General features: G+C 37.2%; 1 protein-coding gene across 1 annotated transcript in view; it reads left to right on the forward strand.

The window, feature by feature from the left end:
- Positions 1 to 2,310: 2,310 nt before the first annotated feature.
- Positions 2,311 to 20,490, forward strand: part of LOC127634886 (solute carrier organic anion transporter family member 5A1) — a 93,334-nt gene continuing 75,154 nt past the window's right edge. Inside the window, exons 1-2 of the mRNA XM_052114621.1 lie at positions 2,311 to 2,352; positions 2,762 to 4,144. Coding sequence (XP_051970581.1) covers positions 3,190 to 4,144 — 955 coding nt within the window. The 5' untranslated portion in view covers positions 2,311 to 2,352; positions 2,762 to 3,189. The remainder of the gene's footprint in view (positions 2,353 to 2,761; positions 4,145 to 20,490) is intronic.

Raw genomic sequence — 20,490 nt, forward strand, 5'->3', positions numbered from 1 at the left:
AAGAAATTAGTTTTTTTTACATGTTGACTGCTTTATATGAATATGCAACGCTGTTTTAAACATGATGTTTATTTATAGTATCTGTCCTGCTCTCCATTACCAAAGATAATGTCGACTTGATCCGAGTTTGTAAACGCGAACTGCAAATGTTTGTGCAGAAGATTAGCACTAGAGAGAGCCACTGTACTGTGTCAAAACCTTGACCATATAGCGATTATATGAGGAATCAAGTTTGATGTATTGATGCATCATTTTTTAAAACTTTCAGAACATTTAATACGATTATTATTATTATTATTATTATTTAGCACATATATACATTAATGTTAAACAAAAGAGGGAACATACATCCTTACCCACCAGTAGCATGGTGGTGTTGTTGTTGTTGTTGTGTTTTTTTTTTTTTTCGAGGACTCATGACCACATGTTGATGAACTGATTTGTGAATGTATTTACATTCAACAATTATGGATGTAGTACACACATATGACCAACAGATGGTGACAGTGTACTTATTTCCACAGTATATGCTGCGCTTCAGAAGGATGTGAAAAATATATAAAAGGGTGGTTTGGTGTCCTCAGTAAAAGAGACATGGCCGAGACATGACTTGAGACATGACTTGAGGCAAGAATTCCTGGAAGGATCCTGGAATATTTATCAGAAACTGCGATGTAAGATGCTGTCTATAGCCTACCTTTAACGATGTGAATTTGGTGTTAAGCACACAAGCATCTTCTAGAGTTTGTTGGAAACTCTATGTTTGACTAATTTAAATTGTTGCATGCACATTTTAAGTCTTTATTTTGTGGTTAAATAGAGAGGTACTATCCCATCACAGGGGTCAAGGGTCAGCTGGCCACCTGGATAAGAGATCGGCTGCTGAAGAAAATCTCAGAGTTTAGGAGTGAATAAATACATTTTTAGAGTTAATTTATTCTTAAAAATGGGTATTTATTTACATTTTTGTTATAAGATTTTCATTTGTTTTGATGAATCTTTTTCAGATTGCACAACTTTTTAATATAGCTATAGTTTTTTTTTTTTTTTTTTTTTTGCTTTCCTAAGAATCTAGTTATGAATCATGTCACAATAAAATAAAATAAAAAGTTAATGTTGAGCAGCTAAATAGGACTTCACACACACACACACACACACACACACACACACACACACACACACACACATATATATATATATTTATTTTTTAGAATTGTTGCCTGTGGAAACACAAATTCTTATATTTGTAAATCATATTTTCTGCTTTGACGGCAAGTTTTCTTTATATTCACACATTTAAAAAATTTGTTCGTTTGAATTTGTGTTTGTTTGTGTTACCTCAAAAGGCAAGGAATTTGGGTCTTTGATTTGCTGTCAATAGTTACACTTTTTTATTTTTTGACAGTCAATCATGTTCTTAGGTAAGTCCGTAGGTATCTGAACCAGTTTATTTTTCAACATTCAGCAACATTTTTATTTTTGGAAGCTGGATGAATAAAAATGATATAAGTTTATATGTACTATACAACCTCACATTGTTATTGTTATTTGTACCTAATGTAAAAATTAATAATTACTTTCTTTGGTATAACGTAATGTTGTCCGGTTGATTCAGTCAGATTTAATATTTTTTACTTGGATAAAAGCAGTTTAATTAGATGTTTCTGCATTAAAGGAATAATTCACCCAAAATTGAAAATTCTCTCATCATTTACTCACCCTCATGCCATCCCAGATGTGTATGATTTTTTGTAGAATATCTCAGCTCTGTTGGTCCTTACTATGCAAGTGAATTGTGACCAAAAATGTGAAGCTCCAAAAGCACACAAAGGCAGCATAAAAGTAATCCATATGACGACAGTAGTTAAATGTAGGTATAAGATACAGATACATATTTAAGTCCCTTTTTTGCTATAAATTCTCCTCCTCACCCAGTAAGTGGTTATATTCACTAAGAATGTGAATCACCATAAACACAAGAAGAGGACTGTAAAAGTGAAAGTGGAGATTTGTAGTTTATTTGAAAACATTTCTCACATTGTTTGTAGCACACATAAAACCTATAATAATAATAATAATAAAACAAAAAGGTAATACATTGTTTATATATAAGCCTATAAAAACTGTTTAAATAACATTGTTCTAAAGAGTTACGCCTTGTCTGTCCCGTGGTCCTATTTGAAACTTGGCAAGCATAACTATATTTGAGAAATATTTTAGTAATTTGACGAAAACTACGTCTCCCATAATGCAGCGGCGAGGACTCCGTCAGCCCCTACATCAAATCCGCAATCTCACTCACTGTCCGTGCTCGAGGACAGCAACACACTACCTCTGTCGCTATCTGCCAGTGTAAGTGCACTATTCCTCATTCAATTCTCGATATTTTACATTGCGCTAACATTCGAGCTGTGCGCGAGCTGCTCTGCATGAATTAATTAGAAAGATTAAATGTTTAGACTGACATTGCATTGTACTATATTTGTCTTATATTTCTCGTGTATAAAGTCGTGACTTCGTAAACGATACCTCAGGAAATGCTTGTGTTTAATAATAATACTGACACAGCTTTCATTTTTCTTGACATTATTTTATTAGTAGTCTGTTGTCGCACGCGCTTCCAGTAATTCTTTGTCTTGGTCAGCCACTAATCTTCCTTCAGATAGCAGCTTGACTTAAAACAAATGACAGTGTTTGTAACGCTGTTGGTAAGCAAAACTTTTCTGATAATAGTTTTTATTTATTTTTAATTTTCTTTCAGGATTCTGCGCAGCTGGTCCTTTGAATTTCATCTGAAAAATTCAGCCACAAAGAATAATTTAAGCACCATGACCAGACCATTGTAATATATATTAGTTACATTGTAATAACACATGGATAACTGTTTGCTGCTGCATAGACTATAACTGTAAGCGGCTACAACAGGTGACGTAGCCTACTGTTGAACATATTTAATGTATGCGAAATGACTGCACCATAAGCTTTCAGAATTATAATGAAAGATATATATAAAGATAGCTGTTGGACTTGTTTATAGAGATGATCATAGAGGGATCATGCTTGGAGGTCGACTTGTCTTTGCCTCTTTGTCTCTATTGTCAGCACTGTCCAACGTCTAGTCCTGCTGTGAACGTTTTGATTTAATTTATAGTTGAATCCTATTTGTATTTACACTTAATCTCAGCTAAAATGACTTCATCATATAACGATGAGACCAAGAGTGACATATCAGAATCTCTGGAAGTCTGTGAATTCCAGAGACAGTATGTGGATTCAGTGGGTTACTTCAAATCCAGAAGTCTGCCCGTTCTTAACGGTGGCTGTCCGACAGTTAATGAGATGTTGGAGCCAAGGCTGGTCAGCACGACACAGACTTTAGTAAATACTGACCAGTGCTCAGTACTCAGCGAGCTACACCAGAAAAGAGACTCTAGCGAACTGGAATCATCTACCAGGACAGATTTCTCCCCTTCCATGTCCAGCATGGTGGGTCTAAGTAGCTCTATGAGAACTGAAGCCAACTGGGCAGGAGGCAAAAAAATAGGCTTTTCCTTCATGAGATTCATCCGAATTCCTGCGAGGAAGTACGTTAGGGTGATTCTCTCGGACTCTAGATGTTTTCTTTTCTGTATGTGTTACCTGACGTTCATCCAGTCGTTGATGGTCTCTGGCTACCTAAGTAGTGTCATCACCACCATAGAGAAAAGATACAGCCTTAGAAGCTCTGAATCTGGACTTCTGGTTAGCTGTTTTGACATTGGGAGTCTGTTGGTGGTGGTCTTCATCAGTTATTTTGGTGGCCGTGGGCAGAGGCCACGGTGGTTGGCGGTAGGTGGGGTATTTATCGCTGTGGGAGCAGCTGTGTTCTCCCTTCCACACTTTATCTCTCCACCCTATCAAATCCAAGATGTCAACTCCTCCACGGGGAACAAGGGCCTGTGCATTAATGGCAACGGGAGCAGATGGGACGGTCTGGATGTGTCGTCCTGTCCTCGGGACCAGGAGGGCAACGATCACTCTATATATGTCGCCCTGTTTATCTGCGCCCAGGTCCTGGTGGGCATGGGTTCCACACCAATCTACACGCTCGGACCAACGTACCTGGACGATAACGTGAAAAAGGAGAATGCATCCCTCTACCTAGGTAAGACATTTTTTGTAGTTAATTATTCAGGGTTCCCACACTCATGGAAGACCTGGAAATATCAAGGAATTTGAAAATGATATTTTCCTAGCCTGGAAATGTCATGGAAATTTCTATAGTGAATAAAAAAAAAAAATCAAGTTATGCTCAGCTCTGAACTATTTCTTTGGCAAAAAAATGGCTCTTTCTGACTGCAATCTCTCTATTGTTTTTTTTACAATATTTATCCTCTAGGCAGGGGGTTTTCAAACTGGGGTACGGGGACCCCTAGGGGGCTACCAGGAGGTGGTAGGGGGTCCACATAAAATGCAAAACAAAAAGTAAAAGTACATTTAAAATGTTTTTCTCCAGGTTTATACATCTAGCATTACTCTAGCAGTGGGTAGAAAAAAAGATATGCTCTCAACTAGTGCTGCACGATAAATCATATCGCAATCGCAATGTCAGCCTGTGTGATTATATGACGGCAAAATGCTGCGATTATATTAAATAAATAAGTGCATGTGTGGACGTGACAGCTCGTTCTCTCTGAGAGCTGTTTGCCCATTTTCTACACCGCTAATAAAAAGATGACCAGTCAGTCTCAGTTTAGGGAGTGGCACATATGGTCATGTCAGTTTCCGGTGTTCAGCGTGGAGATAGATGCCGAACAGACCGACACTGAACTGGTGGCCAGAAAAAATAACACAGATCACAGCATGACGATATATCTTTATTTCATCCTTAATTAAAGTTCATATAATACGGGAGCATGCCATGTAAATAAACACAAACTCCAAAACTGTCATTCTCAGTGCGATCAGAGCCGCTTCAACCAGTCGCGGAAGAGACCCAGTCTGAGTGGGAGTCGAGACCGGGAGAGATATAAAGTTCTGCCGGGTGATGCGCACTCTAACATGGAGACGCTCGTCTCTCACTCCACTGTCTGCAGCCCAACGTGTAGCATCATTGATGAATCAATCTTATGTGAAAAATAACACTAAAATGACAACAACAATAAAATGTGTGTGTGTGTGTGTGTGTGTGTGTGTGTGTGTATATATATATATATATATATATATATATATATATATATATTGGTTTTGTATAGACAAGATTGACAAATGCTTATCAATAATACTCTTATGGCTAAAATGTTTACAGTGTTCAGTGGCTAAAACATCAATATGACTAAATGTTACTAAAATATGACTAATGTCAACCGTTTTCAGTGACTAAAACTACATTAAAAAGCCCAGTAAGCCAAATAAAATAAAGCACAATTACAGATGTGTTTGCGAGTGTCATGCCATATGACAAGTCTTCACAGAGATATGATGCACCGTTAGCAAAGTGGGATTTCAGAAAATGATCCACACACTGGACAAGAGGTACCAGCGATAAGTAGAACTTTTTAGAAAGAGGATTTGGAAATACCAGTTGTCATTTAAAAAGAAAAACTACAGCAACAACAACAACATTGTTAGTTGTTTGATTGAGTGAACCACACTTTTATATCTAGTTTCCTTTTCAAAAGAGTTTATAGAAAGTACATGTTACATCCTGATTAAATGTCCCTGTTTGTTTGGACAATCTTAATTTCATGAAAATGTATATGTTCTTATTTATTGTTCCAATTTATTTAGCTGTAATATTGAGAAAATAACAAGTTTGCAGTAATGCAAAGATGTTGTTATTTAATTTTGTAAAAATAATATTTTAATTTGAAAACACTGTTCATTTATAGTTGTTGTTGTTGCTAGTTTGTATGTTTGAGTTGAGAAATACACATTTCAGCATTATCAGTAATCTATTTGTGCATTTTCCTTGATAACCAAGCAAGTTGACTCATGATACCATTTGTTTATTATATTGCAATCGCATATCACAATATTAGCCTCAATAATTGCAATGTGACATTTCCCCCAAAATGTGCAGCCCTACTCTCAACTGAAAACAAAGTAAGATTTTCCAGATTTTTCAATATTATATTGTAATAATTTTTTTTTATTTTCTTAATTTCATTATTACAAAATAAAGCAAATTATTTATCTTTAGAATATCATGCTTACTATTTTTCTTTCACACAGTATAAATGTGACCTTGTACAGAAAATATAAAGCAGCTAGAAAATGGGTCTCTTGTGAGGTGATCATCATGTTTGGAGGTCCTCGGCATCAAAAGGTTTGAAAACCCCTGTTCTAGGCTAATCACCAACCACTGGAAAAGTCATGTTAAAATAATGGAAATTCAATGGTCAAAAAGTGTAGGAACCCTGATTACCAACATAGTTTTGGGCTTTTGTTGTCTTTACAATTGAGCATAGAATGCTTTATTCTTTAAGTCTGTGGTAGTACTTAATTTATTGTTAATAAGTCAATATTTTCAATTTAAAGTCATACCTACTGTAGTGCGGCATTGATAACAGTGCAATATGAAGTGTTTAAAATGATGTTAAAAGTGTTACTTTTTTTAAAGGAATGCTCATCCTCATTCCTTTTTACATGGCTTGTTGTACTTATCAGCAGCAGTTGTAAAATAAACACTAGAGGTGCTAAAACAGCAACATTTATTCCCAATCTAGTCTCATAGAATTAAAGGTATCTACATTTTTGCAAACTAACTTTTACGTGCCGCATATTACGTTTTGTTGTAGTTCCTTGTGAAATTAACATTAGAGGTGCTACAACAACTATGCATTTTATTCACTTTCACACAAATCATGAGTGCAATGGCTGATTATTACTTAATAAACACTTATTTTAAAACTCAATAGAACATTAACATTAAAAACATCATCTGTTTGGGAGAAAATTCTGTTAAATTTACAGTAAAAAAAATTCATAAACATGCTTTCTGAAACTCTACAAATCTGTTGTTTACTTTATAAGGTAATTGTTAATCACAGTAGTAACTATAGAAGGGCACATGATGACATGAAGGTCATCAGTAGTGGCTCTTCCAGGAGCAATGACCAATAAACATATAGAGACAGTGCTCAGTGTCACACACAAACACTAAACACCATCATGGTAACACATGTGAGATTTAAGTAATGCAGTAAACATTAACTAAACTACATCAAATATAACTGATATTAAACATGATATGAAACATAACTATTCCCATAAAATATAATTAAATGTATTGGGTCATGCAGGGAATTGTGGGAATGCCCGATTACTGTTTTTTACTGTAATTTTAACAATAATTTACTGTAAAAAAGTACATGTACTCTCCTGTTCTTTTTACCATTAATTATACAGGAAAATCTTACTTTTTACATTTAAATAATTAATATCATTTTATTGTAAAAACTACTGTATTGTCTTTTAAAATATATTAAAACATTTTACTGTATATTTTACAGTTAATATTTGTTAATCAATTAATATTTTATTTCTGTAGCATTTTTACAGTATTTTACTTTTAAAATTACTGTTTTTTTACTATTTTTTACAGTGAACATATTAGAAGCAATTATTTACAGTAAATTATGTTTATAAACCCCATTCAAATACAGTATATAAACAAATCCTAGTGGTCACTGCAAGATGAGGGGGGTTTATGACCCATGTTTTCTCCTCTGTCATGTACCTTTTTCTTTAATCTTTTCCAAATCCTGTTCCTTCCGCTCTGTGATTGGGCATGCTGATGAATTTGGATGAGGCACTTTGTGTGCATTTTCCTGTTGTTTAGAGAGATTGTTGTGGGAGAAACTGTTCTGTGCTTTAAACAGGGAGACATCAGTGTTAGATAATCTTATTGTTTTGGTTATATTCAGCATCAAGCTATTATTAATGTGTTAAGTCTTAACCATGGTAACCATGGAAGTATTAAGCATGTTGTGCGTTTACATAGTGACAGCTTTTGACACAACAACGCTGCTTTGGTTTTATGTTTGATGTGGACAGGCCACTGGGTTTTGACACTGAAGTGAATTCTTAAGAAGACCCTTTATCTACAGCTTGGTGAGTAAGTGGGGCAGTGTCAGATCCTATGTCTGGGGCACCATCCGTCTGGTTGTGGCCCCCAGCTGTATACACTCCCAGCATCCCAGTGCGTTTACAGCAAAACTGGGTATATCCATCAATAGGGTGGGGCAATTGGGAAGGGTGAAAACGCATCAAAGCACATGCACACATACTCCTTGGAATAAAGAACAGCCCTTATTTTAAAGTATGTATGCTGTTGCCTTAAAGTAAATTTTTTATTTTTTTTGCATCATCTGAAGTCTGAATGTGATAAGGCAGAGTGCTAGAGAGAAAGAAAACAATCTACCTCAGTACAGTGCTGTGAAAATTGATTAGCCCCATCCTGATTTCTTTTTTTTTTGTGTGTGTGTATATCTCATACTAAATTGTTTCAAAATCAAACATAAAACAAAGGCAATTTGAGTAAACACAAAATTCATTTTTTAAATGATAATGTTATTTATTGAAGCAAAAATTTATTCAATACCAACTGGGCCTGTGTAAAAAAGTATTTGCCCCCTGTTCAATCAAATCAACGCCTAAATATAACATTTTCAGTAGTTTGAAGTTAGCTAAAATATCTCACCCAGTAGCAGACTATGGCAACCAGTCTGGGAAGGTTACAAAGCTATTTCAAAGGCTCTGTGACTCCATAGAACCACAGTGAGAGCCATTATCTCCAAATGGAGAAAATTGGCACAGTAGTGAGCCTTCCAGAAGTGGCCAACCTTCAAAAAATCCCCCAAGACCACAGCGACAACTCATCCAGGAAGTCACAAAAAAGCCAAGGACAACATCCAAGGAAGTGCAGCCCTCTCACATCAATAAAGGCCACTGTTCATGACTCCACTATCAGAAAGACACTGGCCAATCCATGGAAGAATGGTGAGGCGCAAACCACTGCTAACCCAGAAGAAGGCTTGTATGAATTTTTGCCAAAACACACCTTGATCATCCTCAAACCTTTTGGAAGAATGTTCTGTGGACTGATGAGTCAAAAGTAAAATTGTTTGGAAGACAGGTGTCCCGTTACATCTGGCGTAAATCAAACACAGAATTCCACATAAAGAACATCATACCTATGGTCAAGAATGATGGTGGTGGTACTGTGATGGTGTGGGGGATGCTTTGCTGCTTCAGGGTCAGGGCGATTTGCAATAAATGAGGGAAACATGAATTCTGCTCTCTACCAGAAAATCCTAAAGGAGAACGTCCGGTCATCAGTCCATGAGTTGAAGCTCAAGCGCAACTGGATTATGCAACAAGACAATGATACAAATCATATAAGTAAGTCCACCTCTGAATGCCTCAAAAGAAGCTAAAGTAAAGGCCTAGTCTAAGTCCTGACTTCAACCCATTTGAGATGCTTTGGCAGGACCTTAAATGTGCAGTTCATGCTCCAAAACCCTCCTATGTGGTTGACCTAAAGCAGTTCTGCAAAGAAGAGTGGGGCAAAATTCCACAACAGCGTTGTGAAAGGCTGATCTGCAGTTATTGGAAGCGTTTGGTTGCAGTTGTTGCTGCTAAAGGTGGCCAACCAGCTATTAAGTTTAAAGGTACGTACACACTGCCAGCGACATCGCGCGCGACAGCGACTCAATACCATTCATTTTCAATGCGAGCACAGCGACTTCCGGCGATACGAGCTGTCGCGACCGTTGGCGCTATATGTGGGCGTGTCCAGCGACGCGACAAAGTTGAGAAAAGTTCAACTTTGGAGCGACTAACGGAAGCGACAGCCAATAGGAGAGACGACGGGAGAGCTCACGTGATCCTTCTCTCTTTCTCTCAGCTCCTGCAGTAACGGAAAGATGGATGAAAGGCTAATTCTTGCTGTTAGAAATGTTCCAGTGCTCTATGATATGTCTCTTCCCACGTACAAGGACATTTTAAAGAAAAATACTGCGTGGAAAGGTGTATCTGAGATCGCGGGGATTTTATGGACCCATACAGACCAACATTTGCATTTTCGCCGCAGATAAACAGCCGCTCTGGCAAACAGCACGCCTTGTTTCTCATTCATCTTTGATATAAAGCATTTTATGTACTGATTCCATTTATATTTAGTCTTTTCCCTACAAAATGTTTGTTTTTAGTGGCAAGAAAAGAGATTCGCTGTCAACAGCAATGGAATGACATCCGTGAATGTCATTTATAAACGTTACTAGGCAACCAGTAGTGGGAACACCCACTAGCGACTTCACCGCCAGCCACTGGCGACCTGCAGCGATAAAGTCGCTGGCAGTGTGTACGTAGCTTAAGGGGGCAGTTCGTTTTTAACATTGGTGATATAGGTGTTGGATAGCTTTTTTGCTTCAATAAAAAAATATTGATATTTTAAAACTGTATTTTGTGTTCACCCAGTTTGCCTTTGTTTTATGTTATATCTTGTTTGAAGATCTAAAACCATTTTGTATGAAAAATATGCAAAAATAGAAGAAATCAGGAAGGGGGCAAACACTTTGTCATAGCACTGTACTATTTAAGACAGCTTGAGGTATGGTTTCTTCACTGAAACCTTGCTCAACAGGCAGGAAAGTTTTTTAAGACATTAAAGCTACACTATGTAATCTTTGGCCCTCTATGTTTAAGAAATAAAACTGCATGTGTCTTGCAGAAGAACATTGTTTTGGTTGTGGTTTGGCTCTGCTCCTCTGCACGGATGAATGTTGTTCGAGGCACCGGTGTTCACAAGCATACAGGACATCTTATCTGAGCGAAATAAATAATGAAAGAAACTAAAAGATGGATTTCCGAAAACATGTAAACTGAGCAGATAAGTGCCATATTTTGTGCTGTTGTTTTGACTTATTGGAAAAATTTATGTTTGGAAATAAATTACGTTACAAAAGTTGTTAACATTAGAGTAAAGATTGCTAGCCTTTTAAGGTCAAATGTTGTAAAGTTTTTATAACTGCAGGATACTCTGGCCAAATAGACCATGGTAGTAACTAATTTATAGATTGTCATTGTTACCAACCAGTGGTCAACATCATTTCAAGACTCACATGTCCTTGGCAAGACTAGAACTAAAGGATTTATTTAAAGAAAGTATTGCAGTTATAAAGCAAAATACACGCGTGTGCTTGCAAGTGAAAAGTTCTGCAGCGATTAGAGTATAATTATTGTATTTCACTACACACACACAGACGTGTGTGTGTGTGTGTGTGTGTGTTTGATTACACAATTTTACATAAACCATATCAATAAAATATCTTACCTGTTGAGTAAGAAAAAAGCCGTCTCTGGGTTGCTTTTAAATCATTTCAGATCTCGTAGTTGTCGCCACCTCTGAAAAGCCAAGCCGATGTTCATTTGGGTTTTATTACGGACTCTGTCGCTTTCCTTTTTTTGCTTCTAGACTCTGCTCTGTTCGGGGTTTCTTTGTTTTTACAACCGGTGATTCTTTTGAGGTTTGCCGTTTTGAATGATCCATGGTAAATTTTTCTCATTCATTGTGACAACAAATGTTCAGCTTCAGCTACTCCCACACACACGCTACAGAAGCCAGATCTTATTTATTCTGTGTACGGATATGACGTAAACACGCACGGGCGATTGACGTATGTATGCAATTTCCTGCGAAATCCTATTTACCCAAAAAATGAAAATTCTGTCATAATTTATTTACCCTTGTGTTGTTAAAATATCAGAAAGCTTTTTTCTTCCACGGAACACAATATGACGTTTGGCAGAATGTCTTAAAAAGAGACCCAGAACTAGAGGTAATATGACACTATGACTGTAATGACACAATAATTTGTGTCTAATTTCTCTCTGGTATCTCCCTCTTCCAATTAATTCAAACCCCATCTCAATTTGTCAAAAGCACTTGGGGCAAGAAAGGTGAATTGAAATTGGCCGTTCGTTGAAAGGAATTACAGTGGAATGTTTGCTTTCTCCTCAACTTTTGTTTGAGCTGCACACACATTCCACACTTTCCATTGCACTCTTCACAGGTGTTTAAGACTATTTTCATCACAGTAAAATACACTCTTCTCTGCACGCTTTCAATTTTGTACATGCTTTTTATAGGAATAGTATGCCCAAAATATACTAACCTTCACGTCGTTCCAAACCCGTAAGACTTACTTTCTCATGTGGAACACAAAATGAGATACTTAATTCATATCACAGTCTGTCTTTTACATACATTGGGGTTATTGCAAATGTTTTCTTTAAGGACCCATAAATATCACAAAAGTAGACTCTTGCATTATATATAGGGCTGGGCGATATGGCCAAAAATATTATCACAATGTTTTTTTTTTTTAATATATTGTTTGATATTGATATTTATCATGATATACATTCACATTTAATTTGAATTAATTTTTGAAGAAAAGAAGAAAAAAAATCCTAAACAGTCAAAATAGTCTCTACAAATCTGCATTGGGGGCCTAGAGACAGCCAAAGCAGTGGGGTCTGGGTATTACATTATTTTATAGAGTTTATCAGTCGAGTGCAGTTTGATGTGAACATTCAAATTACAGTATATATTTTTATATTTCTTTACTTTCAGATTGTATTGGGGCATAGAAACCTTTGTGACTGAGGAATGATACTGTATGGGGGTTCAGGGGTATCCCCTAAGAGAAAATTTTGAAAATATAAAAGTCTGAATGAACCATTTTTATATTTTCATTAAAGTGTGAAAGACTAGGCTACCAACTAGTAATTGTATTGTTTTTCCTTCTTATACATGCCAGAGATGATGATATCTGGTTAATTTTCATTAAATTACGACAGAAATCTATTTGTTTTATAGTGAAGGCATCTAACCTGCTGATTAATGTAGCTAAATTTAAAAGGAATACAATTTACAGTATAAGAATATTGTTCAAGTGTACAGCGCAGAAAGATCAGAGCTGGTGTATACAGCACTGTTGTTTTGTCGCGCTGCTCACTAGAGACGATGAGAGGGTGCAACTTTCGTCATGAAGTCTTGTGATACAGATAGAATTAACCAGGACCACGGTGATAGGCATAGCCTAATTGTTAGCAAGGCAGCTAATGTGATCAATCATACAGTCTGAGAAAGCCGAACTGTTACATTTTAACAACTCACACCTGATCGTCTAGATGTAGAACATACTTTTCCCAAGTAGTTTTTTGGTGAGACAACCCAAAATGCAGGTCATTTTTCAGTGAAAACCTTGACGTCCATTGCACATTCATAAGTGCATCTTAAGCCTTCACGGGACTTGGAATATGAGATGAGTTGCATGGATTACTTTCATGATGCTTTAGAATCCTTTTTTAAGCTTCACTATAAAGTCTTTATTCCTTAAAGATAACATTAACCTGTACTTGAGTTTTCTAAACTTCTCAGCAATCCTTCAGGCAAATGCACTTTATTAAGCTGACATAAATCAGAGTTCATTGTCCAACTATCTCCTCTTTCTGAAACATTTTCAAATACTCACACACTGACCCCTGTTCAGTCATCAGTGGCATTTCCATGATGAATGACTGAGATTAACCTATGATATAGCATCTCTTGATTAACATCTTGAACATCCCTATACACACTAACCTTTTTACTTAATAATCCTGCTTTTCATTTGAGCAATGGACAGGACTTTCAAATCAGCAACATGCACAGTTCATTAATGAAGTGGGGGCACAGGTGTTTCTCCGACTGATATAGAGGCCAACGATTTTCTTAGCATTATTCTCATGTCTTATAGACTGGTGTCAGCCAGGGGGTCAGTTTTGATTGAAATGATGTTCTCTCCGAGTTTTTGTGTCAATGCGTTTTTTTTTATGGGGTGGAAAGGGGGTGGCATGACAGACTATGTGTAGTTCTTATGGATTAAGGTCCCAAGCTTCATTGCAACAAGTACTAGTTAATTCATTGGAGTCACTATCAAATTGCAAATGTCCATGAATTTGCGATACAGCTGCATTTCCACAGGAACCACATAGTAACCGTTTTGCTACTGATTTGCCAACATTAAAACATATATATATATATATATATTTAGTCTTGCAAAACTCACATATTAATTATGTTGTGCACAGTAAAATGTTCTTTTAAATGACCTGTTTTGATCAACAGTCATTCTTAATGACCGATTGAAGCACCCAAATAAATATATTACATAATATGGTAATTTCATTTCTACAGCTGCCACTATCAGTCCTGGGATTATGTTAGTCAGTAGATGAATACCTAGATCAACACTTTGATTTAAAACATGACTGATTGATCTAGTGATAACTTATTGCTTTTAGTTTTTAGAGGTTTTGGATTCTATATACTTTTTATTTTAATAAAACCAGATTGCATCTGTACATCAGTGGATGGGTGTTTAAAAATAAAATGCAATAAAAGATGTGGGGAGAGATGTGTGAGACCCACTCCCATAGCACAAGTGTTTAAGAGAGAGGAAGAGACAACAAACACACACCCTACATACATAAAAACAATAAGGCCGAGAAGGCCATTACAATGGGGGGGCACGGAAAAGAGCGCAAGCTGCGGCAAAACCGCTGATGCTAAACAACACTGTTAACATCCGCAACGAACACTTATCATAACATTTAGAATAACATATTCCAGCACTGGATCGCCAGTCAAAACACATACAGATGAAATAGAAACTCAACTCAACTACTACTCAAAAAACTACTCAACAACTGGAGATGTTTCGTCTGGATTATACACATACCTGACAAAAGCTATTTCAAATAGTGGTGTGGTCTCACCCATCTCAACCCATAACTGACAGCAAAGTATCTAATAATCATTCAGTGAATAATTGGAAACACCAGAGAAATTCATCTTTTACCTCTTTTTTTCCACTTATTTGTCAATGTAGTCATTGTTGTAAAATAAATAAGCTCATAAACCCTCAAAGGCACTGTACACACGCTGCAATAGTAGGTAGGCACTTGGTCGATGCTGTGATTGGCTGCAGCTGTAATCAATCACACTAAGGGTCTGTAGTCATTTGTGCATTCAGTGAGAGTTTAGGCAGTTTGACATGAATAAACCCCTACACGATGTCAAAATCAATGATAATATACTTAAATTTACATTTGATAAATTTTGATACTTATGCTGGGATGGTAGCAATGCTTTTTCTTAGGGTGGCATTTGCCACCCCATGCCACCCCGGTAGATCCGCCCTTTGTTTGAGTGTATGCTTGTGTTTCAGTCTGTTGCGAAATGCAGAATAAAGTAATGATATTCCAGTTGGCAGTTTTTCAACTTTAAGCCCTAAAACTATAACAAGGACCTACATTAATTATTTTTGGCTGTAGCACTTTCCGCGTCAGAGATAGTTCATCATAATGCTCTGACAGCTCCCTGGAGGCCAAGCATTTTTATTTGTGGTAGTAATTGAGGAATACTGGGAGATGGATGGAGTCTGTGTTATATTGTTTGACACAATATCAGGCCTCTATGGTACCTTGTCTGCCTGCTTCTGTTTTATTTAGCAGGGGAACAGCTGCTGCATGTTGTGTGTGTAAAGAGTGGAAGAGGCTGTGACTATACTGTGGTCTTTATCATAATACTTCACAAAACATTAATTTTGTCATTTTTTGCCATAGAAACATCTAAAAATCTTTTAAATGAAAAACATTTATTTAAGGAGAAAAAGTGCATAATGTTTTAGGACATTCAGAGATTATATTTAGAATTAAGTTAACTTTTCTTACCCTATTGGCACTATTATTATTATAATTGTTTTTTTTTATTTATTTAAAAAAAGAAAATCTAATTTACTGAGATTTACAGTACACTTAAAACAAAACAATACAAAACAAACAATAATTCTTCTCAAGTAAATGTATCATGTTTTAAAGATTTCTGCTGGATAATAAGACAAAATACAGATTTTTGCAGTGGCTCATTTTGTGTGCTCAACAGTTAACACAACACACACACACACACACACACACTCAGATCTAAATACTAGGGGTGCACCGATCGAAATCGGCCGATATGCATCTTAAATCCGTGATCGCGATCGACCGATTGTGTATAGGTTAGGGCCGATCTTTTTTGCAGCACAAAAGGAATTACACTTACACACTGCTACTCTAATGAATGAGCGCTTGCTCAGCCCTTGAAGCGTGACAGAGTGACCTTCACAAATGTAAACTTTCAGATATAATGTAATTCACATGAATATGCTGTTTTGTTTTTAAAATGTGTATGAATTACACGTGTATGAATATTATGATGCCCATTTTCTAGAGTCATTACGGCAGTTATTCTGACTCATTGCACAGTGAGCAGGAAGAGGATTAAGAGGCTGCAAATGGGTATAAAAGAATTAAAAGAATTAAACAACAAATAAACATGCAAATACAAATCTAATTACACGTGATGTGATGTGAGTTGTGACAATCAGACATTGTGTGGAGGGATAGAGACTGTTTGAGCGATTATGAGCGCTTTTAACTTTACTCTCTTTAACATGAGCTTGCTCAGTGTCAATCAAACATGCATGCTCTCCAGGTGCTCTCAATATCTCATCATTCACTCATCTCAGTGCTATTCTGTGAGGATCCCAATTTAAATCAGATAATGTTGGACACAATACCACTAATAACAGATGTTACTTTTTAACCTTCAATAACAGCACCGCGACATCATGCATTTGCTTAATAATTCATGAATTGTGTTACAACAGCACGCCAAAGACAGTAAACAAATCATAGATATTAATGATTTCTCACTGGAGCCGTTTTAGAGATTGTAATAGATATATTTTTCCTAATTTATCTCTGCTGTGTGTGATGCTCTCATGGTTTTTGGTTGCCAGTATGTCACAATGACCTTTTTGATATTGAGAAAATAATTATTCATAACTTTTTTCAATACAAATAAATGTTAGTGATTCACAGTTAATCTAATTTTAATGTAATTTTGGTAACACTTAATAAAAAGGTTTCATTTCTTTAATATTAGTTAATGCATTAGGGATCATGACCAAACAATGAACAATATAAATTTACAGCATTTATTAATCATAATGTTAGTTAATAAAATACAATTGTTATTGTTAGTTCATAGTGCATTAATGTGCATTAACTAATACAATTTTTGATTTTAAAAATATATTAGTATATGTGTAAATAAAATGAATTTTTGTAACAGAATTTATGACTTCCTCTGACTATGTTCCACCCACTACCTAACTGGGACACTGACTTAATTTACACGTTAGGATTGCTTAGCAGATAGGGTGTTGAGCAAGTCCTCAATAAGCTATTTACCACCTTACGTCACTGCTCTACCGTACTCCTCAGCATGTAAACATGGCATGATCCTTGTGTCATGCTCTCAGCAGGCAGCAGTTGTCAGAGGAGATTTATGCGCCATGCCACATCAGATGAATACTGTCTATTATTAGAGTGCTGTCTTCTATTTCATTACATATTCACAGCATTAATTGATTTTCTGCAGCAGCAGTGAGCGAATTGCAGCATTAGGGGCTGTTCACACCAAACGTTTCTAAACGAATTTTTCTATGCAAAGATGCACTAGATGGATGCCTTTGACCATTGCAGTTTTTTCAGCATCTCGCGCAGAAGTGCCACGTTTCATAGATGTCACATAGCGTTTGAAATGGGATCAGAACGCTTGTTATGGCATTAATTGTAATTAGTACCTGTCCGAAGGGGTTGCAAACAATGTCTGTTTATACAACTCATAATGTTCAATATTATTCCACAAATTAACCCTAATAACATATCTGGGATTGTCATTAAATGATAGAGATTGTGGATCACGTTTACTCATTGCTTTGGTTCTTCGAGAAGGTTGCAGTCTTCAGTGGTTGAACTGAAATGAAAATGGCTGATACAACTACTAGAGAAAGGGTCAGGGTAAGGTGCTGGACATCATCTTGTCATTTGTCACAGAGGACAAGTGAGTTTGTGTTCTCTACAGTCAGTTGCAGTAGAAGGGTTCAAGTGTTCTTGTGTTGATATGTGCACTGGAATGTTTACCTCAAAGCAATCTTAGATTCTGAGGTTCCAAGAATGAGTTTTAATCTTATCTAACGATGAGCTGGGCAGTTAGTTACTTACAGCTGTTGGGCCTTTTTCGCTCCACACTTGCTGAAGGTGATAATTCACCCAAAAATGAAAATTACATCATCATTTACTCACCGTCATGTCATTCCAAACCCAGGGGACTTTTGTTCTTCTGTGGAACACAAAAGGAGATGTTACGCAAAATGTTAGGGACTGACAGCTTTAAGGCCCCAATTTACTATATACGAAATTGAAGAACGAACGGTGGTGACGACATTTAGAACCAAATCTGGCCAAAAAATATGTACTTTTTAGTTCATTTTTGGGGCTTTTCCACTGCATGGTACAACTCGACTAAACTCGACTCTGCTCCCTTTTTTGGGGTTTTCCACTGTGGATAGTACATGGTACATGATACTTTTTTTAGTACCACCTCATTCGAGGTTCAAAGCTAGCCGAGCCAATAATAAATGTGACGTCAAAATCCTGCAGATGACTGATTGGTTAGGGAGAATCGTCACTACCAGCGTCACTGGATTTCCGACACGTGACATCAACCTTCTAGTTTTAAAGTTTTGAATTGTGAAAAATAAATGGGTGTGCGCAAAATCATGCTGTAATCCATAAACGAGGTCCACTCGTTAGCGATGAACGATAGTCTCTCAGGAAGAGTATCAACTTTTGGCTGCACACGGCTACCATCGGACCTACCAACAGTGTAGGGAAAAGTTACAAAATTTTTAAAGTGACTACAGAACCATCAAGGAAAAGTGGAAGTGTTTCGACCAAATGGACGCTATCTAAACCGAGGAGCAATGGGAGGGAGAATGCCCTGGACTGGCGTTGATCCACGATGGAGGATGGTATATTTTGTTATGTTACCTCTATATTCTTGCTTGAAAGCTTCACTTTATTTAGTTGACCAGCTACTGTAAACTTGCTTCTAAAACAACCAGGCATATTTAACTGTTACATTTGTGTAAAATCACCATGCAACAACTGCTTTATGCAGCACAATGAGATAGTAGCTAACAGCTAGCGGTTGTGTTATTGTTTTGGTCAGTTTGTGTCGTGTTTAAGATGATGTCACGGCAGTAGAGGCGGCACAACTATGACGATCAGCCTATAATCCCACCCACGTTGAGGTGGCACTAAACTGCAATGGAAATGCAAGCTCAGAAAAGTAAAGCGAGTAGAGTTTAGGCGAACCATAACGCGCAGTGGAAAAGTGCCATACAGCTCGCTGGGGCGAACTTTTTGGAAAACTTCTGAACACCTGCTGAACAACAGTTTAAGGTTACTGTTGTAACTTCCGTTCCCTGATTGTGTCGAGTGAAGCGACATGCCAATCATGGGAGCAGGCCGCGCCTTTTCTCTATATTTCTCGCATAGAGTTAAAGCAGCTGGGGCCATCTTAACGCTATCAAACTCATCGGGGAATGGCGTTATTTTCCAACTCCTATTCTTTCAGGGGGAAAAGACTCAGCGGAGACCACCACCTGCTCAGTTTGGAGGGAGGTAAAGAGTGGCGAAATACGTCACATGGGTTTTCAGGCCACATGTGGAAATGGTGCGGTGGTTGATCCTACCTGTTTAGAGGGAGGATTTGCTACAAACACAGCTTCTGGGGGGCAGCGGGGACTGCCCAAGGGAGACGCGGGTCTGCCCGTAGGGGGACCGTACCGTAGAAAATACACACAGGGGGTTTAGTCCACACAAGGGCCAGTGTGTGATAGGCCAAAGTGATGGCGTCAACAACCCAGTGAGAAAGCCTCTGTTTGAATGAACAGATGCAAGATTCCCTCCCTTTATACCGGTTTGTCCTGGGGAAGGACATGCAAATTCTGTCTGACAAATTCTCATTGGCCTTTTCTCAAGTTCAGAGGTAACCGAGGCCTTCAAGAAAGTCCCCTAGTGTCGCATCACTCGACACAACGTCGAAGTGAGCAACAGACAGAAAACTCCTTTTGTGTTCCATGGAAGAAATTACGTTTGGAACAACATCAGGGTGAGTACATGTTGACAGAATTGTTATTTTTGGGTGAACAATCCCTTTATGGGATGTTCACTCTTCAAAAAGAATAAAGAATCTGTTTATAAGACTGTTTTCCTATGCCACTTTATTGCTAGCTGTCGAATTTAAGAAGTACTGTTGCTTTTAGCTGTGGTTGACATTTAAATACAGTATCTCCTTCATTTCAGTCTTGGTCTGAAAGACACCAGTTGTCTTAACTGACCCCCGTTCATTAAAGACAGTTTGTTGTAACTTGTTTAAACAGCAGGATTTCTGGAATCATATTAAAACTGAACACTTGCACAACATCTTTCCTCTTAAGCCTGTTGTTTTGCTACAAATACATGGTAAGGTGATGATTTGCAGCCCCTCTCTGTGTTTGC

Source organism: Xyrauchen texanus, chromosome 42, assembly GCF_025860055.1.
Source record: "Xyrauchen texanus isolate HMW12.3.18 chromosome 42, RBS_HiC_50CHRs, whole genome shotgun sequence".
In the NCBI taxonomy this organism is placed as follows: domain Eukaryota; kingdom Metazoa; phylum Chordata; class Actinopteri; order Cypriniformes; family Catostomidae; genus Xyrauchen; species Xyrauchen texanus.